Consider the following 26,459-nt stretch of genomic DNA (forward strand, 5'->3'; position numbering starts at 1 on the left):
ACATTTTGTTTGAGTTGAATTAAAGTTTATAAATCAAACACTTAAAATTAAGTCTCTACTGTAGTGTTTTTGTAATAATCGATTACTTATGGCAACATAGTCGACTAAGCTGGAACAGACCTGTCTTTCCCCACTTGCTCAAAGCAACATACTGACCATTTGCAAGGTGGACTTGAGGCTGGAGTTTTAACATCTTCATGGATACAGAAGACAAGGATTCGAGCCCAGAGAAGCAGAGAAATGCAAATGACACTCCCACCAGCCCAGTAAAGCCACAGGGAGCTTTCTGTCTTTACAGGCCTAGGGGGGGAGGGTTGCCTTCCTGTGAGAAATCAAAACCCCAAGCCCATCCAATCCAAGTTTATACTATCCTCAAGTGTGATATTCCCAAGCCAAGAAATTTAACATAAAAAATTGTGAAACTCCTGGGGCTCTGGCAGAAGCAAATGCAAAACCCTTCTTAGGAGGAGCACTTCAGAAGGACTTCCAGAACCCAGGGTATACAGCACTCCCATAAGGGCAGGGAGAAAAATCTGATAAGCTCATAGTACATGAAGCTAGCAGAAGAGACTTCCAAGTAAACAGGCAATTCCTGTGCGGCCAGCTCTAATAGAAGGCAACACTGAATGCTGCAGGAGCACAGAGAAGAGCTAAGAAATTAGGGGGAAAAAATCCGAGGAAAGATGAATCTTTATTTTCATAGCACTGCTAAGCTAGAGATTCAAAACACATATTACACTAGTCTGGTCTTTTTGCTTTCACCCGGTGAAGGACTGATCCCGAGTGAATGCTTTCTGGGGCTTTGGACCATCTGGTTTTTAATGTCTCAAGCAATGTGGTTTCTTCCACCACTTCCTTTGGAAAGTCTTTTTTGTTGTTGTTTCGGCAAAAAAAAAAGGGGAGGGGATTAGGTGGGGGGTATTTAAATGTTGAAGGGATTTGGGAGGAGTTTTTAAAGTCTTTTTTTTTCTTTTTAACTCTTTCTTAAATCCTTTCATGAATATAAATTCCCCTCTTTCCCTACAATATTGAATATGCATGCTATAATTAGATGGGTTTACCCCCTCTAAATATTTTTTTAAAGGGATCTTCTGTTTAATAAAATTCCCTGACCTTAATCCTTTTACTTTCATCTTCAGAATGCCCTGTAGGTGGTATTCAGAAGCACATATTGCTCACTGGGTATGAGTAGCACTGAATCAGATATCTCATTACTGCAACGGATTTTGCTTAGCTCTTTGTTCTTTATCAGTTGGTCTCTGGCCTCTGGTTACTTTTCATAATCATTTCTTATTGAGAATTTTTAATATTTATTTCTATTTAACAAACTCTGAGTCATTTTGGTCAACACTGTATCTATCCCTAGTGTCTAGGATAGTGCCTGACATACAACAGCTGCCTAATAAATATTTGTTGCATGGATAATTGAATGGCTTACATAAAAGTTGGGTTTTTTCTTTTTACCTTTCTCATTTCATGATTCTTTTTCTTCAGTCTTCCTTTTCAGTTTATTTATTAGAATTTTAGATGATCTCTTCAGAATACCTTTAAATTAATGCTGAGCTCTCAGAAAATATTAAATAAATAACCAGACTCAAAACTCATATATTGGCTGTTCTGAAGGTAGTGAGTTATCTCACTTGATTGTTCACAGTCAATCAGAGATTGAACTCCTTCTTTCCCCCTTCTCACTACTGCATTGACTAGTCTTAGTAAAAAAAACAAAAAAACTCATATATTTACAAGTGTCTAGACATGTATTTCTGTATGTTTGGGGGTTACTGTCATGTCATAAGCAACATGGGGAAAGATGAAATATTAGTAAGTGTGTAGATGACCTTCACCTTGACCTACCTAATCAGTCTAGGTTTCCAGGAGAAATGAGATGCAAGGTAATTTTTGAAAGAAAATATAGGCTGACTAGGGGAGTGAAATAAGGTAAAAAGGTGCAGGACTCCTATGTTGTGGGCTGAGAAAGGAACTAGCTTCAGTGAAAGAAACGGTGTGGAGTAGAGCAGGGAAATAAAGGGCTTCAAAGTATGCCATGGCTGGAACTAGGAAGGAGCAAACTGAATCTTGACCACAGCCTTCCTCTTCCCTAGGCCCTCCAATGATTCCTCTATGCCCACTGAATCAAAGTAGTGGTTTGAAAGATAATTTTTAAACATTTTCCCCAAACATTTATCTAATTGCTTCTTAACCTTGTTTCACCATCCTTTAAGCTGCTTGTGCAACTTTCCATATCTGAGTTTATTTTTAAACACAAAACTCATCATTTGCTTACTGGTTACATTAAGCCCTCTGATATCTGTCCTTGTAGATGTTACCTTTTAAAAATCATAGTTATTGATCCTGTGCTCTTTAGATCTACTTTCCTGTGGTCTGTAATGAATGAATGGAAGCAAAGGAGAATGTAATTTTCTGGGAAATGTCTTGTTTGAGATGACTAGCCTGCCAGAGGAAACTGGTATCTCAAGTTGGTCCCGCTGCTCACAGTAGATGATCTATCTTTAATGGCACAAAAGACTGATGATATCAGAGCTTTTCATCACTCAATGTATTAAATTTCGTAAGTTTATGTACTTGAGACTATGCCCACTGGAATAGTAATGTTAGATTTTAATGACGTTTTGGGGGGTCAGCCATACTTCAATAGACCACTGGTAGTACACTGTTCAGTAATCATTCTTTTAGGATTCTGCAGTAATTGATCTTATTAGGAAAAGGATCATAGAGAAAGTTTCTCTTAATTTACCTAATTTACCTTAATTTACCTAATTTAAGACTTTACACTATTCAGGTATTATTTACTGAATTTTTATGGGGAAGGCACTAATCTAAGTACTCTGGGGGATGCCAAGAAACATAAACTTTGATCCTTGCCCTCAAGGAGCTTGTAAATATAATAAAGATAAGTTATAATGATCCATCCATTGCTTATTTGCCAAATAATCACATAAGAAGTTAAATAATAAGATTTATAGAACAGCAGATATCAACATAAAAATGTCCAAAAGTTGTGTGTGATTAATTTTCAAATCAATGATGCTAAAAAAGTGCAGAGAAGCAGAGGTCAATGCTGAGATTGGTAGAAGCAGCTCTTTTGGGGCATATGGGATTTGATCTGGGCATAGAAAGTGGGGAGGATCTGATTAGAAACTAAACAAAAAGGAGAGCATTCCAAATAAATGGGAGTGTATGAACAAAAATGTGCAGTTGGAAAGTATGAATGTGTGCAGGAATGAAGAGCAAGTCAGTTTTTTGAAATCAGAGAGCTGATGCATCGTAACAGGGATTGGGCTAGAACTGTCACACCGCAGAAGCCCTTTGAATGCCAAGGTAAGGCATATGCACTTTATCCTATGGGCAGTGGAGAGCCATTAAACATTTTGGAGTAACAGAAAGATATCACTCAAGAAACTTATGAATTCTGTTTTTCTTAAAAATATTTCTCCTCATTAAATGAAAAATTATTAACTGTGTTATAAAGAAGGTTTTGAATTCTTTTATATAATGTTGTCTCCTAGCATCAGATGAGATGTTCGGAATCTGTGTTAATTTCCGGAATGCTGGGGGATATGATAGCACTATATTTACTATTACACCATGATACTACAGTGTGTTTAGTATTATACCACCCTATGCTTATGGAAATACTGTGCTATGCCCAGTAAATACAGAGAATCTCAAGAGCATTTTAATTGTTTCTAATGGAATGACCACGAAGGTCCCACCTGAGTGGGTTTAGAGAAAAATATCATATTTATACCAATACTATATAATGGTATAATAAACACACAGAATCAACAAGTTTTCTTTTCATTGTTTCTGATACAGTGACTATAATGCTCTCAAATAGCTGTGGATAGAAAAAATATGGCCAAAGTATACAGTAACACTATTAGACTTCGGAATTGGTTAAGAGTATGATATATGTTTTTTAATTGTGTTTTCTATAGTTAGATTTCATATATCTGTTTCTCTGATTAAATTATAGCATATTTGAGAACAGGGGCTATTTATTGATCATCTTAGCATCCACCTTGTACCTCACAGATAGTGAGATATTTTAGAAAATACAGTAGAGTTGATGATAGACTGTGTGAATGGAAAAAAGGAAAACTGAATCAACTAAAGTTTTATCTATATGCTATTTGATGGATTTTTGTCCTTGAATTAATTAACTCAACATACTGATTTAGTATAAGGCACTTAGTGCTACACAGGTGATGAAGGCACTGAGATGAAGTTCAGGGCAGGATTAAGGTTAGTAAAGAGTTCAGTCTGTCTGGAGCATAACGGGTCTGAGCAGCAGAAATGGGATTGGAGAGGCAGATTTGTATTGGATTACGGAAGGGACTCAGAACCTGGCCAGTGAGTTTAGACTTGGTTCACCAGGCATAGGGGACCCATAAAAGTCAATAGGCAAGGTTAATAATTTGACCATCTTGTATTTTAGGAAGATCAATCTGCTGGCAGTGTACACAATAGATTATCAGGTTGGCTGAAGAAAGATACACACACAGGAAGTGGGGAGAGCATCTAGGAGCTCTTGTAAGATCCAGGTGAGAAATTAAAGCCTGAGTGAATGGAGAGCCAGGAATGGATGATGTTTTAGAGGTAGAATCAGGAGTAATTGGCAATCGATCTGATTAAGGGAGGTAGGGAGATCAAGGAAGGAGTCAAGGGTGGGTTTAAGGGTTTTTTTATTTTTTTAAACTTGAGTGACTATTGGCTCTGTTAATAAACATGAAAAAGAAAAGAGGAAGGGAAGTACAGGTTGCATATCCCTCATCTGAAATGCTTGGGACCAGAAGTGTTTCGGATATCAGATTTTTTTGAATTTTTGGATATTTGCATTATGCGGGTGAGCATCCCTAATCTGAAAATTCAGACTCCAAAGTGCTCTAACGAGCACTTCCTTTGAATGTCACATCGGCACTCAAATAGTTTTGGGTTTTGGAGCATTTCAGATTTCAGATTGAGGATATTCGACCTCCATTAGTAAGGAAGACAGTGAATTTGATCTTAAATACAAGTTCAACATGATGGCCAATAGTCATTTGAAATGAAGCCAGAGCTCAGAGGAGAGGCCAGTTGTGAAGATGAGATTTGGTTGGTACGTTATCCTTTCTAGTATCTTTTTTACCTGTGCGTCAGTAAATGCTTGATAACTAAGGACAACGTGATTCCTACCATATTTCTGTTGAGAGGCAGTATAGTTACTAAGAGCTTGACTTCCAGAGTCAGAATGCCTAAATTCATCTTTCTTTCTTTTTTCATTATTTACTGGCAACTGTGTAGAGCAAAGAATACCTAGATTCAAATCCCGACCCCTACCTCCTACTTTGTGACTCTAAACAGGCTACTGCATCTTTCTGTGCCTTAGCTTCCTTATCTGTAAAACAAAGATAGTAATAATGCCTATGCCATAAAGTATTTATGCTTATGAAATGAAATAATACTTAGGAAATTGCCTGGGACATGCTCAGTGTTAACCATTATCATTGTAATTATCATCGTATCTTTTACATTCTTTTGATGAGCCAGCTACCCAGGGAAGATGTTTTCCTTTGTTCCAACCATATGCACCCAAATATAGTGATACTAGAAGGTATAAACTTGCTCAGGGAGAGAGTGTAAAGAGAGAAAGAGCTTTTCAAATCCAAATTTTTCATCACATTAAACAGCATTTGATGCATGTGGACAAACTTACGTAATTCTACTTGTCAGCCTCACTATAGCAATTCAGGACACATTCTTCAGGTGTCATTTATGCACACAGGGCTGTGATTTTGTCCTACAAAGGCCCTGCTTGACCTGGCTCTTGCTTCTCTCTCCAATCTCATTTTAACCTCTCTGCCTGGCTGCCTATGGCTCTCATTACTGGTTCTTGAACTCCCCAGCATTGTTCTCTGTGCCTGGAAGGTGCTTCGTTTGGCATTTTGCATTTAATAGTTTTATTCAAGAGAATTCAGTTTAAATGTCACTTCTTCCTCGACCATGGAATATAAAATAGTTACTCCTTCTCACATTATCCTTTTATCTTCTTTCGTAGCAATTACTACAATCTGTAATTATCTTAATATGGACCAGGTCTACCTTTTTCATGCCTAAACTCCCAACACTTAGAATAGAATCTGGCATGTAATAGGCTTTCAATAAATATTTGCTGAATTAATTAATTACATGCATAATATTAATAAGAGGATCATATGATAAGGTAAGACAGGTAAAAACAAAAAGATTCACTATTAAAGTAATAAAGGATAAACTGGAAAACAAATAATTTGAAACAAGAAGTAATCATCAGGAAATGTGGAAATCTAATACAGTGCTGAGATACTTATTTGTAAATATGATATGTAACAAGAAAACAAAATGGGTAAGGTCAAAGGCGGAGATGGTTCCAAGTCAGAAGGGGTGGCCAGTAAAATCAAATTTTCAGAGATGAGTTTGAGAACCAAGACTGAGAGAGTACTGGTAACTTTGAAGACTTTGAAGAAGCTATTTTAGTTAATAGATAAAGACAGAAACCGAACTGCCAGGGGTTAAGAAGGAAGAGACAACAGGACCAAAGAGAGCTCTCCCAAGAATTTTTATGCCAAAGAGAAGCAGAGTTATGTTGCAGTTCCTTGAACTTGGATCAGGAATGTGAAAAGAGGCCCAGACAAGAAGGCAGATTTGAGATCTGGTTCCAAAAAGAGATCAAAAATCCCACTCAAACTCTGCAACTGAATTTCCTCATTCTTCTACGAAAAAAAATTTCTGCCCCATCTCAACTTCTGTAATAAAGTACAAAGCGGCTAATGAATAACTGGCTATAAGGAGTTGTTCTTTCTTTGTAAGAATTCTAATGAAGTTCTAATAAAGAAGAATGAATCTATAAAAGAGCGTTTTATTTGAAACAAAATCAAGGTAAAATTTCACTTCAGCTTAATTTAGATTGGATTTTTTCCCACTTTGTTGAAAGCTTTGCATTACTCAACTGCAGCACTTGCTGAGGCCAGATATGAAGAGTGCTTGTATTTATCACTGACATTTTGTTGAGCTTGTCCATTCTTATTAATCATTGCTTTAAGTAAGCAGCTGAGTACTCTTAGGAAGTTGATATTCCCAGCTGACCTATCTGCAAAAATAGTGAAGCTTGATACTCTCCTGCTGCAGTCTGTCTCTATAGATGTACATGTTCATGTAGCTATAGGTGTGTGTGTACATATTTTTTTTTATTTTTTTATTTTTTTCCTGGGACCTAAAGAAGCAAATACATTTTTGTGAAGCTAACGCAAACTTTGTCATATTCTGTCTTCTGAAAGCATGGAGGAATTAAAAACAAAAGCAGGCTGTGATCTGTTTATACTCTACATGGGAGGTAAATCATATTTGCAGAATGAAGACTTCAATTAAAAAGTCTGATATGAAGGTGGCTAGAAGCTACACCTATAAACTAGTTGTTGAGATTTCTTGGTGGCAAATGATAAAGTACTCAGTTATGTACAGATACAAAACCTACAGCGTGAATATTTGACCTCTGGCACAGTGTTAGGATTCTTAATCTAAGGTTCACAGAAAAATCTTAATAGCCCAGCCCCGTTAGTGTAATTTTCCCTTTTTCTTTATAAATGTCAGCATTTTAGTCTGATTAAAATAGTTGACATTTGCTTATATTCTGGTTCATAATTTTTAATATGTATTTTTAAGCAATGTAAACATAAATATGTGAATCTGAAATTTTTGAATTAAGTGGCTAAATAATCCAAGCCATCAATAATTTCTAGTGATTCTATTTTGTTCTTTAAAAAAGAATCTTTTTTTTTAGAGTCCTTTTCCTTGTTAAAGTTTCTATTTAAAGGAATCTTCTTTTGTCTTTTTAACCATTTTAAAGGCACTTATTTTATAGCTTTTTTCAAACTGTTCTCTCATCTCCAGTTCTTATTCCCATTATTCATCATGGTATCCTTCTAAATATGGTTTAAAGAACAATAGCACATATTTTATTTTTTCATTTTATAAAAATTGTCTCATGGCCTGGAAAATAGTTCATGTTTTTGTTTTGTTTGGTTTGGTTTGGTTTGGTTTTTTGAGACAGGGTCTTGCTCTGCTGCCCAGGCTAGAGTGCAGTGGTGCCATCGTAGCTCACTGCAACCTCAAACTCCTGGGCTCAGGAGATTCTCCTGCCTCAGCCTCCCAAGTAGCTGGGACTACAGGCATGTACCAATATGCCTGTCTAATTTTTCTATTTTTTATGGACACAGGGTCTTGCTATGTTGCTCAAGCTAGTCTTGACATTTTGGCCTCAAGCGATCCTCCCATCTCAGCCTCTCAAAGTGTTGGAATTACAGACATGTGCCAAGACTCCCAGTCTACTTCCAGGGGCATACATCATCTCAAGCCTATTAGTCTCTTCAAGGTCCAGGTCCAAAAAGAGAGGGAAGTCCCATAAGAGAGTTTCTACTCCTCCTAAAGCCATCTGTCAAATTCCAGATGGCCATGGAATTGCCTAGCCCTACATGCTCCCAGGATGCCTGACTCCCTTCAGAGATGGTCCAATCCCTCACCCATAGGTCTTTCCCTTCAGCCTCAAGAGAACAACTCTGTCAAAATAGGTTAGATCAAATATCCACACATCTAAATATTAAAAAAACCTTCTTTCTTCATAAATAGCTCATGAATATAGAGAAAATGCTTCCATACTTTTTTGTCTTTGTGGTTTGCTCATTTCCATAGGACAGAACTTCAATACTATTCCTTAAAGAAAGCTAGTGACAGACAAGTCAAGCTGATCTCTTATAACCTAGAAACATGCTATATAATCCTATTTTTATGTATGTAAGAAAGCCTATGTTTACTTAAACATTAATAAACTCTTATATGGAGCTTGGATTATGAATCTTTGTAATTCAATAGATATGGATTAAAAGATGATAAGCCAAAAGCTGTCTATTATATCCATGTGGTCAGGGTTTCTCAACCTCAGCACTACTGACATTTTGGGCCAGGTAATTCTTTGTGGGGCTGTCCTGTGCATTGTAAGATGTTTAGCAGCATCCCTGACCCCTACCCACTAGATGTCTGTAACACACACACACACACACACACACACACACACACACACACACTAGTTATGGCAACCAAAAGTGTCTCTGGGCATTGTCAAATGTACTCCGGGAGCCAAAGTCTTCCCTGGTTGAGAACCACTGATGTAACTCCAATTTGCAAAACTGAGTCATTTTATCTCTCTATCAACAGAAATATGTGCTTTGCATGCACACTGGTATTTTGGGTTTTAATATGTATTAAACCATTTCTTGTAAAGAAAAGAATTTGCAGTGCCAACGGCAAAGCAGAAAAAGCTACATGACAAGCAAAACTATATTCCAAAGCTTCATACCATATTATGAAATAGGCAACATAAAGAACACTAAAAACACTAATATTCAGCAAAGATAAAAATATAAGCAAACAGATGTGTACAGTGACCCTAATTTATGAAGGTTTTGATTGTTTTTTATAACTTCAGATAACCTTGCTGCAGAATTTGGAGCCGAAGTTATCCAAAAATTTGACTCTAGTCTAGTCACCTACTTGGGAAAATATATTTATCATAGTCTATATTATGATACATTAATAATATCACTGCACTTAATAACCTTATAATTCAATACCACAGTTTAAGAAAAAGATTGTTAGCAGGCTGCCTGAACTAACAATATTAAAATGTTGACTATATGTGGTTGTGTGAAAATTAATTGACATCTTTCCATTGCACTCCAAACAATGAATGAGAAAAATGATTTGCTGATGTCAGAACCTACCATCCCTTAAAACAATGTTAATACCAGAGACTGCATGGTCTCCTATAACTGTGACATTAACTTAGTAATATGAGTGATAATTATTTAGGAGGAAAATAAAGCTAAAATGTCTTTTGGGGGTTTGTAACTACTTATTGATTAAATTAGCATGTATGTCCACTTACGGGAAACAACTTCAAATTTAAGTACCCAAACACTATTCTTTTTTATGTATATGTAATAGTTTCATTGAAAAAAATTTATAGCTACATTTTACTTTATATTTCATTTTAGATGCAGATAGTTGAACTGAATAAATTTAAAATGTAATTGAATGACCAAAGGATAAAAACATCCTTTTCTGACTCAGAATAGTTCAATCTGTCATTACAATAAAAAAAAAAAATGAATTCACACTTTAAAAAAATAGGCTAATGGAATAGAAATTTGTCTTCCTGTTTTATGCCGCCCTCTCTCCAGTCCACTCGTCAGAAGACATTTCAAGTGCAATTCCTCTGAAAGCTACAGATTCAATAGGTTAATGGGTAGTTACTATTCTTGTTACTGGGCTGACTCTATTCATTCCATATCGAAAAAATCTTTTTGTTGTTCTTGTTTCTGTACAATTTCCTGACATTAAAGAAAAAAAGAGTCAAGTGGCATGGTAAGTAGAAGACAAGAGCAAGCTGGGTTGATTTCTGTACTGATTTCCTAAGTATTGCTTTCCCCTTTCGACATTTTAAATCAGACAAAAACACTTCTCTGTATTTCTAATGAAAAAACGAGCAATCAGTTCTGAAATTTATGCCAAGCCAAATGAACTCATTACTGTTATGAAACAGTTTAACACACTTTGATCAATATATTAGCTGTGCAAACACAAATATGCTATAGTAATATCACAATGTAAGCAAACCTGACAGGCCTATGCTAATAAGAAATAAGACATAAAAGATGTGAAGGCATTAGGTATTTGAAGAAAAGCCAAATACCTTTAATACTCCCCAGAAATGGCATTCTCTCAACTCTTTTGTACATATGGTATAAGTCCCCTAAACACAAAGAAATCTTACAAATTTATTCTTATTCTTTTACGAAGTTAGTTAAAAATTAATGAACAAATTAAAGAGAAGGTACTGTAATAAAGTTAGACTATTCTAACTGAAAAACAATTTCAATGAAACTATTTACACTCCCATAGAAATCTACACATTTTTCAAGGCATATTTTGCAATACAATTTTTTAAAACAATGTTTTCTTCTTACTCTTGAAACAAACACTGCAGGTTTATTTTACTTTTTTTTTTTAAAAAATTCACTTACTAGAGTAAGAGCTTTACTTTTGCAGAAAAAGAGCTGTGTGACTTAAAGTAGCATGCTGCATGCTCAGATTTTTCTTCAAATACATTTGCATGCCTCATCTTTCAACTAAGAGGATTAGTTTTCAACAATACTATGTAATTGACAGAAAATTGTGTTGAAATGGTAGTATTATCTAATTCTGGGAACTTAACCAGTCAGACATCAGATACATAGTTCTTTGTACAGAATTGGAAAAAGCCACCATTTTAAACGTGCTCAATGATTTTCTACTGTTCTCATCCCCCCACCTTAAAATCATATTCAAATTTCACAGAAGTGAGAGCAACAAGCTTAATTCTTGTCCTGAAATTTAAACAAGTTACCTTTCTAGTTTTAGATATTTAATCCAACAAAACCTCCTACTCTGAGACAACTTTAGGGCGTTCACTAGGAAAAATCCCCTCTGTAGCTGCTGGCTCAAACTCGACAAACTTGCTGAACTGTGCAGATGTTAAGGCAGCTCTCGGTTACACTAGGGAAGAAAGAAGAACTAGACATTCCACAGCTGCCTACAACAGCTTCCTTCCCAGGGGCACAGTTGCAGGCTCTATCAAGCTCAATCACTTTGTACAGCAACTGGGGATCCCAGGCAGGGGCAATGAAATCCCAGTGCAGCTTAAATTTCTCCCACTACCACAGCAAGAAGTAACACTACTTAAAGAGTAACCAGTTATTTCCAACAATTGTGTGGCCCTAGGCCAAAAAAAGGATGAAGAACATCTGTAGTGAGAAAAAATAAAAGATGCTTCATATTTTTAGAATTTCAAGCTACTTACAGGAGATCTTCCTTGAGTCTTTGTTATGAAAATAACTATGAATATTTGATTTTTATTCCTGATAAATTTTTTTCCTTTGCGGGGGTGGAGAGAGGATAGTCAAGTTGAAGAAACACAGAACTTAACAGTTAATTCAACAATTATAATGTAACGCATTCATTGCAGGGTTTTAAAGAGAAGAATGTATATGACAGTAATATCACGTTTAAAGGTACTCTGTTCTTCCATTTCATATCAGTATACATTCTCACATGTTCTTTCAAACATTTTAAAGACTAAATTGTATTAATCATATGGTGTGACTAAAAACAGGCAGCTAGAAAATATTCTTCCCTATTTGAGGATAATTGATGCTACAGCCATTTCCTTAGGATAAAACATATAACTCCATTAAATAATAGAAATATACAGATCACTATTTCCTATAAAATTATACTTTTATACAAATCATCTTCTAGGGTAGTAAAAGACAACATGTAGATGCATAGATAGTTTTTATATCTTAAATTTATAATATTATTACAATAATTAATTATTACTTGGTCAGAAAACCATTATTGTACCTGCACATAAGCACTTGTAAGAATTCACCAGATATGATAATAAAAACAATGATGATGATGTTACAATTTATTGTGAGCTTACTATGATTCAAGCACTGTGCTGAGAGCTTTCAATACATTACCCCATTTACCCCTCCCAATGATATTATCTCCATTTTATAGATGAAGAAATTAACTTATAAGATCATGAGCTAGTAAATGGTACAGCCAGAATTTAATTTTTTTTACTCTAAAGTCCATGCTCTAGTTATTATGCTTTACTGACTGTGTTGAAAATGACATTTGTATGTTAATTTGGAACATTTCAAGTATTTTTGAAATCAATTTTAGAGGTTTATATTGTCATTAAATTCTTCTATTCAAAGAAAAATAGCCTCTCCACATGAGATGTTAGTTAAATCTCACATTACTTATGATCCCTTTTTCTTCTCTAACTACTGATTTTTTTAATAGCCAGAAAAAGGCTAATGGCAACCTAGAGTATTAGTAATGCAATAATTCCCTGAATGTTTTCATATCCTAAGTATCCTAAATTTCAAACACTTATCTTTCTGTCCTAGGTTGATCCTCAAAACCACAAGAAGTTCATATATAATTAATTTTATGTTATACAACAGATGCTGAGGCATGTAAACACTAAACTAGGCCTGAAATTTTAGAGTAAAAAACCTTTTTGATTTCATATTGATACTATCAATAGGAAAACTTTAAGACTCAAAGGCCTTGTTTATAGTACAACAACATTCCTCTAAGACAATGCAATACACTATAGCAAGGAGAAATATATGAGGCAGAAGTTGATGACATATGGGGTGTGCACAGAACTTCTGGTTAATGGAAGTTCCAAGATGTATAAATAAAAAATGATGTGTGAGTTGGTGGAAAAAACTATAAGGCAAGTCAATTTTTTAATTAAAAAATTATGTAGCATAAACAATGCTAATGAGCCAAAAGTCCCAAGAGATTAGGATTGTATCTGCTTCATTTTAACGTTCCATTCCCTTTTCGTAAGTGTACATCCACTCGCTTGAAATACCTCAAGCAGAACACTTTTTGTAAAACAGAGCTTTGAAGATTTTCTTTGTCCTTGTTCTTAATAGCTCACGATTTTCTACTTAAGTTGTCAACCTGATAAAATGACATACATATACACACACACACATACACACAAAGGGCCCTAAAATCTTTAAATGAATTACCAGAAAATAAATACCTGGAAGTTCTTCATAAATTTCATCATCTATTGGCTGACTGCTTATTGATGGACTGCTCATTGATAGAGGATGATCAACATCATCATATAATTCTCCTCTATCATCATCATCCTCAGGAATAACATCAGATTCCATATCTATAAAACATATTTCATGGAGTAAATTTTACAAGAATGCAAAAGAGATATTTTAAAACTATACTTAATAAACACAGCCCTACAAAGTAAAAACATTCTTGTTATATGCTGTATCCTTACTAGAAAACATTTTTAAAAAATTGATTGTTTTGTGAATATGTGAATTTTAAAGTTGCCAACTGGTACTTATAGAAAAGATGCTTTTACAAATCTAAACTGAATGGTCTTATATTGATACAAGTCACATTCCCTTGGTCATTCTCACAGAAGTCAACAAGCTTTTGCGTATGAAAACCCAAAGCACTCAGTTATTCAGATATTTAATGACTGTGTTAACTTGTCCAATTGATTGCTCTTACCTTGTAATACAAATTTCAGCTGCTGCACCCATTCCTCAGCATCTTTGGGAGAAGCTGCTGTAAACTAATAAAAAGCAAACAATAAGAATGAAAATCACCACAGTATAAATGAAAGGTATGAGGTATGTTGCATTCTCACCATTTCTTTAAAACCATTAGTAATTCTTTTCATGTCTAGTGGTACTTTTCTTGCAAGGATGCTTCTTATAATGTACAGTTAATTTTGACAAATTTAAGTAATTGAAGCAGAGGATGATGAATTTGAAACTCTGATCAGCAGCTGGCAGCTGTGCAGGAAAAAAAGCTGCTTCTCTTCATCAATGTCAAAGGCAGAACTGATGAACAAAATTTGCCCTTGACAATTAGAAGACACCCATGAATTTCTTTAGACTGCTGGGTACAGTTTTCTTAAAAATGTTCTTGTCAGATTCCAACACATTACCTGACAACTTAATTAACTGGCTTTCAACTGCAATCTCAGATATTTAAAACTTATTAAACATACATTCCATATTGATGCCTAGCTGATAGCTCTTGAAATGCAGAGCTGATACATGCCTTTACCTTCATTTACTCCCACACCCCTAAGCAATATAATATGCATTAACACTCTGATATTTTTCTTTTGATAATCTTACTCTTTCTGCTATGTAATTCTTTTAAAAAATCATACAGTTCTATTAAAATAGATATAAAATGCAACATGTGAAGTAATTGATAAATTACATATTCTCTTGATCTTTTTCAAGAAGATAACATTTGAACTAATCTGAAATTTTAAAAAAATATATTTCCTCTTATATAAATGCTCCATATACAAAAACCAGTATATTTTATTATTATTAACATGTGAGGGAAAGTTGTTTTAACAAAATGTTAATGTCTCTATACATAAAATCAGAACATTTTATCAACTTAATTTCAAGGCAACATAAAAACTACAACCTGATAGACACGTTTATCAGGAGCAGAGATTTCAAAACAGCAATCTTTCTTTCCATCCTTCCTAAGGGTGTTATTCATTCTGACATTGTAGCCATCTATTGCAAATTCACCTTTCTGTTGTTTGTCTGTTGAAGATAAAACAAGAGTTAGAATTGCATTTGCTACAGTAAATATAAATGCTCAATTATCTCTTGTTAAATTTTCTTTGTCAATTGTTGGAAAGAGTATTTTTTGGTCATATTGCTTTAGTAACACAATGCTTAAATAATGTTTCTAGAAATCGTTTTTAATTCTAAAATGTGGAAGCATTTGGGATGGCTGAGTCTAAAAAGGATATCTTAGGGAACCAGAGGAAGAGGTCTGTAGATGGTAGTCTTATTCAGAAGAAATTATGGAAATATGACAATTACATAAGGAAAATCCAAGAACTAAAACTTAGAACCTGCTAAACAAACCCACTACAAGCCTGTGGCTCTTTCAGATTTTAGTAAGCCAGCAAGAAAACCTGTCCTGTTGAAAAGTTGCTGGATTTTATACCATTATCTCCTTTCACCAACCCCTCCCCACCACCACCACCACCACCACCACCAGAAAAAAAAAAAAAAAAAAAAAGTCTCTTAACTTGGCACAAATCTAACTCTAAATTGAAAAAGCAAAGCAAAACAAAACAAAACTACCAATTACAAAAAAGATGTGAAGGGAAAACAAACTATTTCGATGGAGAAGAGAGAGAAAGCAATATAGAAGCATCCGTTACCAGAAAACAGGAAGGCTCTTAACCAGTCAGTGGACAGCTGAACTGGTGAAGCAAACCTGATTCCATATGCTGAAGAGTCAAAAGAAAAGATGACTTGAGCTTTGGTCAGACATTATTTTAAAGACAAAGTAAGAACACAACAAAGGATTTAATACTCTGAAACTGAAAATAAAATTAGTCAGCCTTCCTACTTCACCCAGTAATAATACCATTTGGATAGAAAAACCGCATGGTTATAGGTTTATTTCCTAGATTAACACAATACATAAAAATCATGAGTAAGGATGAACTGTCTCTTTTACTGAGCTCAGGGGAAATACAGAAATGCTTCCACATTGTGAGTGAAGGGCTCTCTCAACTCAGTGCACCAATAAAACATATAACTCCTTTTCTTAAATACATTAATTGAATGCCTGAAGTAACATGCATTTTTTAAAGGTCATGGAGATTATATCTTGTTCAAAATATCAAATGAGAAAAAGTCTGAGTTAGCAATTCCTGACTTAAGCCTGAACAATCTAATCATAGTTAGTCAAAATTTATATCTCTTTAGATGACTTAAAAGCAATTCAAATTCAAAATTTTACAGTTTATTTCATGAAGAAGTCTATGAATTTCACAAAAACTATACAGTACTTTAAAAGTGAGAGCAGCATTTCCTAAAGCGTGTTTTGTGGGATATTAATAGATTTCTGTGATCAAATAAGTTTGGGAAACTTTTTGCTGAATTAAACAAAATTAAACAATTTTGTTAGTCCAGGCCTTCTTGGAGCCTTTAATATATTTACATACTAATTAAACTTATAAGAGAAAGACTTAGTATACAGCATTTCCAGAAATTATTTGTCCATGGAACACTTTTTTTTCACAGAACATTTTATGGATCTAGTACATAATTTGCAAAACACCTAACTAGAATACTGGTAGGAAAAAAGTATTAAAATAATAAATGGGTAAGTACAGTTGGTTCTTCTAAAATTCTCAAAAAACACTAAATCATTCAACAAATTTATATTGAGCACTTTAAACAAACCAGGCAGCATTTTAACTATGTTGAGACAAAAGCTAGGAGTAGCTTATGAGAGCTTTCCCACCTTCCCAAGGATCACCAGACTGCAAAAGGAATTTAGCTTTCACTATAAAAAGTGGAAATAGTCTCAGGCAAAATATCAAAGCCATTCAGGACAATTTTGGGAAATTGCTTTAAACTCTCCAGGAGAAACAGAATTTTTAAGGACCAGACTTGAAGGAAAGTCACTCCCTTACTGCACAACGGCTCAATGGCTTTGCACACTAGGTCCATTTGATCCAAAACGCATGCTTTCTACCTCCAATTTGGGTCTAAAATTCTTATCAACGTGTGGGAAATGCGTAAGTAGTGGGAGTCTACTTCTGGAGATGTAAAATCAACATGACAAATACTTAGTTTGGAAGAGCTGGGGGGAGCAGGACACTTTACTGTGCTAGATTATCTAGGAATAAGACAACCAGGCAGCAACATCAGGCAATCCCAACTTAGACTGGATCTATTTTCTTTTTTTTTTCTTCCTTTTTTTTCTTTCTGTGACCTTTGCAGAGAAGTAAGCAGATCCATTTTAGACAAAACCCCCAGAAATATGCCATGGGGCTGTGTAGCAGATCTTCTGTTAGAGTCTTCGTGGACAGTATTGTCCTCTAGTGAGATGAACCAGAAAGAAGCCATGAGTCCAGTTTATAGGCAAGCATCCCAGATTATATAGACATGGCCCTGTTCAAGGATAAGTAAAAGAGGAAAAGCAAACACAGGTACCATAAAAATATTGTGTAATAAAAAAAAATAACATAGCACTTAAGAGGCAGAAAGCACTAGCAAACTAGAAGAAATTGAAGTAAACTTTAGATTGCTTTGTGTCTTTTATAAAAGTAAACACACATATACAAATTCTGAAATAGATGAAAGATGAAACTGTAACATAAAATAAAAAGAGAAATGGCTGAGACAGGTAGAAATTGAAATGAAGCTGACAAAATAAGAAAAAAACTATATGAGGAAGTGGAAAATGCAGCAGCAAAACAAATGATGTATTTATTAAAAGTGATAAAAAGTAGAACACTGTTGAAAATCAGATTCAGATGTATCTTTTTTTTTTTTTTTTTTTTTGAGACAGAGTCTCACTTTGTTGCCCTGGCTAGAGTGAGTGCCGTGGCATCAGCCTAGCTCACAGCAACCTCAAACTCCTGGGCTCAAGCAATCCTACTGCCTCAGCCTCCTAAGTAGCTGGGACTACAGGCATGCACCACCATGCCCGGCTAATTTTTTTCTATATATTTTTAGCTGTCCAATTAATTTCTTTCTATTTTTGGTAGAGACGGGGTCTCGCTCTTGCTCAGGCTGGTCTCGAACTCCTGAGCTCAAACAATCCGCCCGCCTTGGCCTCCCAGAGTGCTAGGATTACAGGCGTGAGCCACCATGCCCGGCCCAGATCAGATGTATCTTGAAAAACTCCCTCAGCAGGTAGAAAAAAAGAATAAGGGAGAAGAAGGACAAAAGGGAATATGATGAATGTGGAAGGCTGACAAAAATACAACATAAGAAAAATGGGTTTCCTGGAAGAAGAGTAACACACACAGCAGTGCCAGTAATCAAAGATATAACAGAAGAAAACTTCATTAGATTAAAGAAGGACCTAAGTCTGCAGGAAAAAAGGTGCTGCTGTTTAACCAAGTAAAAGTAATAGAAAGAAACTAATATCTAGACCTACTAGGTGATTGTATCTAGGGTAAAGAATTGCATAAACATCCAAATAGAGTAGGAGGTGTGGGACGAGAAAGGTTGAAGAAAATGAAAGGAAATGTGTAACTCTTTCTCGATAGCCTTTACCAAACCATGACCATAAAGTAGCCATATTTATCATTAGCCAATATGGAGTGGGAAGTTAAAGGCATGAAATGGGCAGACATGGCTACAAGAAGACCCTGCTCTTCTCCTTTCACATTAGCTTTCCTTTGAGACAGAGAAAACTTTAGCATTACACAGTAATCCACAATAATTTATATATAGGTTAGTTCCACAGTGTTTTCTGAGATAGTTTCAAGGATACCTGTTAACTTGACACAAATAACTAAAAATAGTAAAATGCCAATAAAGTAGGAAATAAAGTCATATAAATTCATTTACCCAGAACTGTGAAAGACTAATAAGGTATTTTACCTAGGTGAACTTCACCAATAGTGAAAGCTTATTCCTTTAAGTGCCAAAATTTTTTAAAATGTTAGTCACTATGATGGAAACCTTTCTAAAATATATACTTCCGTAACTTTTCAAACAATGTCTTTTAAACATAATTTAATATTTTCTTGATGATCTAATAGTATCATTTTGAGTATTAGTTTTTATTATAACACATTAATGCCCTCGGGATTTTTGAGGTGTTTTTCCCTCTATTAAATTTCCCTCAGCTTCTATTTCATACTTTAACCCTGCCTCTATCATGCTGTTCGTATTTAATGTCTACAGAACTGAAGGCTGCCAAGAGAAACTAGATAATGAAATCTATTAAATCTGTAACTTAATTTTACACAATCCTAATTCACTGGGTTCAAGGTAAAAAGCAGTTGGCTCTGATCTCCTCCAAAAGAAAAGGCATGGGACTAATGACAGCTATTTCCTTCTACTTTTCACTGGCTTTTAGGTTTACAGCTATGTTCTGGGTTTTTTAAGCTGCCGAAAAGACAACTCACATTTACTGAGCTCCTTCTATATGTCAGGAACTTAATACAGTATATATTATATATACCTTGTAATATTCTAAGCAATAGAAGATGTACTATCCCTAGTACTGATGGAAACAAACTTTAACTTAGCCAATTTGCTCAGAGTCATACAAACAGCAAGTGGTAAAAGCCAAAGACTAGTTTAAGTCTGATTCCAAAGCCTTGCTTTTTCAATGACTTCACACTGTTTCCTAGAAAGGTGTTTTCCAAAGTATGTTTGGAGAATCATTTATGTGAGAATCAAGTTGGATGCCTGTAAACACAGAAATGGCTACCTACCACTCTGCACTTGCTGTGTAGGAATCTCTGGGGGTGGGTCTAGCGGGAAATCAGATTTTTTAGCAAGTACCACTAACATTTGAGAAACCACTGCCTTAGACAGAATGTGAAATTTATGAAGTCACAGTACAGAAGAAAACGTTATCTTGCACCTCCTCCTACAACTTGGGTCAAACTTTCTCAGCTTCTTTACGGGCTCCTTTACCTTTGTATAGCTCTTAAACAGGCATGATGGGTTATGCTCTAAACCTTGCTCTTTTCTCACATTACATCTCTCCCTGGGGAATCTCATCCAATCCAAGGATTAAATTCCTATCAATATACTTGTGACTCATAATTCTCTATTTTGAGGCCACCTTCAAAACTGTATGTCCAAATCTTCATCTGCTCACCATACATGTTTCATCTCTCAAATGTCCTATAGGCACATTGAACAGAACATGCCCACAATGGAGATGATTCCCAACACTTGTGACCCCCAACAACTGTGCTATTTCTCCTGTGGCCCCCATCTCAATAAATGGCACCTCTATTAATTCAAGCCCCCAAACCAGAAAACTGAGCATCATTCATGATTTCTCCTTTTCCCTCACCAACTGCCCCCACATTCCCACCCCCCACTTCACTGCCACCTACCAAAATCCAATCAGTCCTTCTGTTTTTTTTTTTAACAAATATACTACTTGCTTTTTCTCTTCTTCATTAGATCTCAAAAATATGCTTAAAATACCAAACACTCTCATGCCATTTTAAATATAGCATAAATATTGCAACTAAATAATCCCAAATCCTTTAGCTCTCCTATGAGATGTGGGCATTTATTATTTGAGGCTCCCCAGCATCCAAGCACCTTTCCTATTTTAGTCCCGATTGTCAAGGACAGGGCCTAGTTTCCTACCACAGAGGCTGGAGGGAGGCAGATTTTCCCTGTTCCAGCTCAGTCAAGTGGATGCTCCAGCCTGGAACTTAAATCTGAAGTGAGTAACAAAAGAATCAGGAGAGAGTTCAGAATCCATTCTCATGGTAATGGCATCAACCGACTGGTGGCAGTGCACAGTGGCAACATCATGGTCTTGGCTTGCCAAGGCCAAGGCCAGCAGCGTGTCCCAGACTCTCCATGGATTGGGGCTAAAGTTCTAGTCACCTTACTATCAACCTTAGTTCTTGCCTGCTTTCTGAGCCTGGCTGTTTAGCCTTCCCATCAATTCTGTCTGAGAGCTGATATTTTCCCAATAATTTCCTTTTCTTCATAGTTAAAGTTGGTTTCTGTTGTTTGTACCAAGAACACTAACTTGGTACAAATGGCTAGCAAACAGAAATATGTGCAATGTATTCAGCAATATCTGCTACTTCTATTTAAGAAGGCCTTTGATATGGTCCTCAATACTAAACTCTTCCACTAAACTTTATCAAGCTGATTAGCAAGATGCTCTAGCTCTTCAATTAATGTATGAACATTTTCCTTTTTTTTGATATACTTCTGGTGTTTTGAGTTACGCTGTGAATACATATCAATCCAACAACATTCATAGTCAACAGACCCTTAGTACAACTTAGTTTGTGCCTATTTCTGCATGTTGATGAAAGCCTACTAAATATCATACATAACCTCTCTATAACATTGCAGGTCTGTTAACTATAAAGGCAGAAAATAAAGGCATATCTTTCATTTAATGTTTATTGTGATAAACTTTAAGGTTAATACTTGCATATCAAAGACCCAAGTCTATAAAATTGCAATAATGTCTGATAAAAAGTGGAATTAATGGTTTCTATTAAATATTTCTTAAGGAATAATATATTATCCTTCTTCACATACCAGATGGAAGCAGAATTGCATATAAATTTCAAAGATATAATTCATTTATACATTTTACATATGTAATCATGACATAATTATAAAATGTTGATGCTTAACCCAGGAATTTGCTTCTATTAAAGGAATCAGGAGAAAAAGGTAAATTTTTCTGGCTGTTATCAAGTTGTTGTTACAAAACAACAGAACTTCTAATTATACAAATGTAAATACTCTGTCATGTTAACAATATTCAAAATAATATTAAAAGAGAACCATAATGACTTTTCGACATAAAAATACATTTTACAATTTTTGAACTGAACAGATAAGTCCTATTTTTTTCCTGTCAATAGTGAAGTTGTAGAGAAATAAGAGAGTAGGGAGGTCAATTTCAATAAAAATTTTTTATTTTTCTGATAAGTCCTGAAAGTTTTGTTTTATGAAATTGTCTGTATTAGGCCCAATTTTCTACTGAATTTTATTACATATTGAAAAAATATTCAATGAAAAAATTACAACCAGATGATATAATAAATAACTTTAGATACACATTTAGAATAACTTGGCAGGACCAAGGCTACTTGAAGCTACCACTTACTGGATGGTGCGGGGATATTCTTTAATGGGAGTGGGGAGCAAAAGCCCTGAAAAGAGATATTCAGGTATTAAGAATAATCCCCCTTCTTCAAAAATGGGGAGAGAGAAGGTTCATATCATAATGTTGATTCAATTATCATATACAGGATAAACAGAAAAAGGGGAAAAGCAAAAAACCCAAGAGTTTGGAACAGGGTCCCAAATGGATCATCATTTATGGGCACCTTGGAGGGGTTGATAAGAACCAAGTTGTGGAAAAAGCAAAGCTTTGGAGCCAGAGAGATTTGCATTAAATCCTCACTCTGCCTCTCAGCAGCCCTGTGTTAACCTCTCTTGCTTAGACTAGTTCAACATCCCCCTAAATGGCACTGTTGACCCATTCTCTGTACATTCCAATCCATCCTCCACAATACTATCACAATTACTTCCTAAAAACTAAATCCGGTCATGTAGTTCTCTGCTTAAAGGCCATATGCAAAATAAAATCTTTAGCAAGGCCCTTATTCTCAGAAAGTTCTTATCAATCTGATCTCATCCACTTTTTCAGCCCTATGCGCCCCCTCCCCTCACTCACTCCACACTCTAGCCTTGATCCCAACTTTGATCCCATCCATGGCCTTTCACAACTCAGAATCTCTGCTGTTCCCTTGCCTAGAAAGCCCAATTTACCCTTCTCCACTGTCTTATTATGTTTGTGCTGCTATAACACCCAAGTCTGGGTAATTTATAAACAACAGAAATCTATTTCTCACAGTCTGGTGGCTGCGAAGCCCAAGATCAAGGCACTTGCGGTGAGAGCTGCTCTCTGTTTCAAGATGGGACCTCATTGCCACGTCCTCCAGAGGAGATGAATGCAATGTCTTCACATGGCAGAAATGCAAAAGAGGGGCTCCAGAGCTCACTCTGGCCTTCTTTATAAGAGGATTTATCCCATTCATGAGGATGAAGTCCTCATGGCCTAATTACTTCCCCAAAGCCCCACCTCTTACTATAATCTCCTTGGGAATTAAGTTCCCATATGAATTTTGGAGGGATACATATATTCAAATTGTAGCATTCACCCAACAAACTCTTATGCATCTTTAAGGCCCAGTGAAGTGTCCTCTCCACCAGGAAGTCTTCCCTAACTCCCCTAGGTAGTTAGCTTTCCCTCCTTTGTGATCCAAAGATGTTTCATTTAAATTATTTACTATACTGCATTGAAATTATAAGTTTACCTGCCCAGCTCCCACCACCAACTCCATAGCATCCTCTCTTCTTCTCACTGATACCCATACAACCCAAACTGTGAGCACCTCAAGGGATCTTTGGATCCCCAGTGCCTATTATCTACCAAGTGTCCAAGAAATGGTAACCAAATAAAAAAAGACCGAGTGAGTGAATGAATAAATACCTTGATGGACATCTGAATACCTAGGTCCTAAGAAGTTTGACGAATGACACTCACGACAATCAAAGGAAAAGGAAGGAGATGAAAGGATGGATGTGATTTCATAAGGTGATAAAATATGTACTATATATACTTGTTACTTAAGGGCCCTAAATGGCTATTAATAATAAATACAGACAATATTTATGGATACAAAGGTAAGTGCATTATTTACCCTAGAGGAAGGAACTATTCTTTCCAAGCCATTACTACCTTGATAGGTCAATATGTTTTTTGGCACACAGAATAAGGTAAAAAATGTGAACTATATATCTGTCAAACAGTAACAAAGTACTGTTTAACCTAGTAAGTGGTATCAACTTCTTCTGTGCCTCTATAATCCATTTATCTAAATCCTACTTAGTTGGAGGATTATAGTTCTCATTTATCTAAATAACAGCTCTTTCCAAAGTTTAGGTAAATGGTTCACACATATAGTAAAAAAGGCGGTACAAATCAGCTATCCAATTTCACAAAAGAAAAAAAATTTATTTGACGCATTTTCCTAGGAAGAAAAAGATATAAAGGAAGGAAATCAGTGTCATGTCAAAGAAGCAATTAAAAACTGTCTAAAGACAGATCTTTTTCTGGAGTCCCTAAAAGGAAAGGAATTAGCTGAGAATTCCAAAGAAAACAACTAAAAGAGAAAAGAACCGCTAGAAACAGATCTGAAATTTCACTGGAAATAGGAGGCTTCATAGTAACAGATAGGGAAAATTTAAGGAAATATAAGCCAGATCTTCAAATATCAACATGAGAAAGGAAAGCTAGAATGGTAATTTTTAAAAAGCCCAAGTGACAGAGCAAGCTAAATGAATCACAAAGTAGTTAAAATGCAAATTACAAAGAATGTTACTACCATGAGGTCTCATCAAATAGGAATTTAACTAATACCAAAAAAAAAAAAAATTATAAATATTAGCCTTTGAAGTGAATATTAACATGCCTTGGGTTTTGGGAAAACTCTTGCTGATCTTAGACCTAACAGCTGGTATATACCAGTCAGGACTGGAAATGGAGGAAATACCGACATTTGTACATAATGATTCTTGAAGAAATTAGAAATGAGGAAGCCTAACTAAACCAAAGTCACAGGGATTTGAATCCTCCCTTCCCTGGTCTGATGAAAAAGAGGATTTTTTTTTTTTTGGAAAGGTAAGATCTTGATCTAAATTCACAATACTGTAAAAAACTGTATTGTTATAATAGTAATGATCTATGATAATCATAATTGAAGTTGGACTCTAAATTTTCTATTTCCCCTACTTACCCTTAGCAGAAGAAAGAAGGCTGCTTGTTTATAGTTGTTTATAGTTTACACTTCATTGATGCCATTATTGTATTTGAACACATTATAAATTACTGATGGAATGCAAATGAGCCACTAAATTAATTTTTTTGAGACAGGGTCTCACTATATTACCTAGGCTAGACTCAAACTCTTGGGCTCAAGTGATCCTCCTGCCTCAGCCTCCTCAGTAGCTGGGACTACAGATGCCTGCCATCATACCCAGCTCCTAAATTAATTCTTAATTTGTTAATCTCATTAGCCAAAAAGTGAGACCAATTTCTAGCATTATGTAAGTATGTCAAATTTATTGGAAATATAATAATCTTATCTGCATGTTTTTATAAGGAAAAAAAACACTAAAAACTGCAAATAATGTCAAACAAACAAATTTCCAAACCGCACTAATAAATAACCATTCTGGGTAGGCACGGTGGCTCATGTCTGTAATCCCAGCGCTCTGGGAGGCTGAGTCAGGGTTATAGCTTGAGGCCGAGGGTATCAGACAAGCCGGGGCAACACAGTGAGACCCCTGTCTCTACAAAAAATAAAAAAACTTAGCAAGGTGTAGTGGCACATACCTGTAGTCCTAGCTACTCAGGAGGCTGAGACGGGAGGAATCCTTGAGCCTACTTGGGTGAGAGAGCGAAACCCTGTCTCTAAAAAATAATATTATAATTCCATGGGAAAGCTTATATTCAGTGATACTTGACTTTTACATCTTTTTTCTTCTAAACGTGTTCTTTCTGGAAATGAATGTTATCAATTTCTATGTGACCTTTACTTTATAATAGTCAACTCCTGGCCTGCTTTCTCTAGAAAAAAGCAAAACTAAGGAAGCTTGCATTCTCTAAATTTCATTGGTTTGCAGCTTTATTTGTTCAAATAATAAACTTAAAATTATTTGAACTATGATTAAGGGATTTACTAAATAACAAATGAAGCTACAAAATGTATCTTATTGTTTCTAAATTAACACGGTGACAGTAGGGTTAAGAACATGGACTCTAACCATATTGCCTAGGTTAAAGTCCCAAATCTGAGTTGTGTGTGATAGCATGCACCTATAGTCCCAGCTACTCAGGAGGCTGAGGTAGGAGGATTGCTTGAGGCCAGGAGTTCGAGGCTACAGTGCACTATGCTTGTGCCTGTGAACAGCCACTGTACTCCAGCCTGGGCAACATAATGGAAAAAAAAAAATTCCAAATCTACCATTTACCAGCTCTGTGAACTTGAATAAGTTATTTAACCTCTCTGTTCTCAGATTTCCTAACAGTAAAATAAATGGTGCTAATTTTATCTAAATTTGTCTTTTAAAATATTTAAGAAAAATAATATCTTTTTCTGCTTTCAAAACTCTTATAACCCTATGGTCTTAACTTTTCCAGAAGTTCTACAATGTAGTCTG

At 35.5% G+C, this 26,459-nt stretch overlaps 1 protein-coding gene across 1 annotated transcript in view; it reads right to left on the bottom strand.

Moving 5' to 3' along the window:
* SKAP2 (src kinase associated phosphoprotein 2) overlaps nucleotides 1-26,459 on the bottom strand; it is an 81,090-nt gene that overhangs the window by 35,092 nt on the left and 19,539 nt on the right. Inside the window, exons 5-7 of the mRNA XM_012640672.1 lie at nucleotides 15,151-15,275; nucleotides 14,206-14,269; nucleotides 13,709-13,846 (exon numbers count right to left, since the gene is read on the bottom strand). Of these exons, the coding sequence (XP_012496126.1) occupies nucleotides 13,709-13,846; nucleotides 14,206-14,269; nucleotides 15,151-15,275 (327 nt within the window). The remainder of the gene's footprint in view (nucleotides 1-13,708; nucleotides 13,847-14,205; nucleotides 14,270-15,150; nucleotides 15,276-26,459) is intronic.

Source organism: Propithecus coquereli, unplaced genomic scaffold (genome assembly GCF_000956105.1).
Source record: "Propithecus coquereli isolate 6110/MARCELLA unplaced genomic scaffold, Pcoq_1.0 Scaffold156, whole genome shotgun sequence".
Lineage (NCBI taxonomy): Eukaryota > Metazoa > Chordata > Mammalia > Primates > Indriidae > Propithecus > Propithecus coquereli.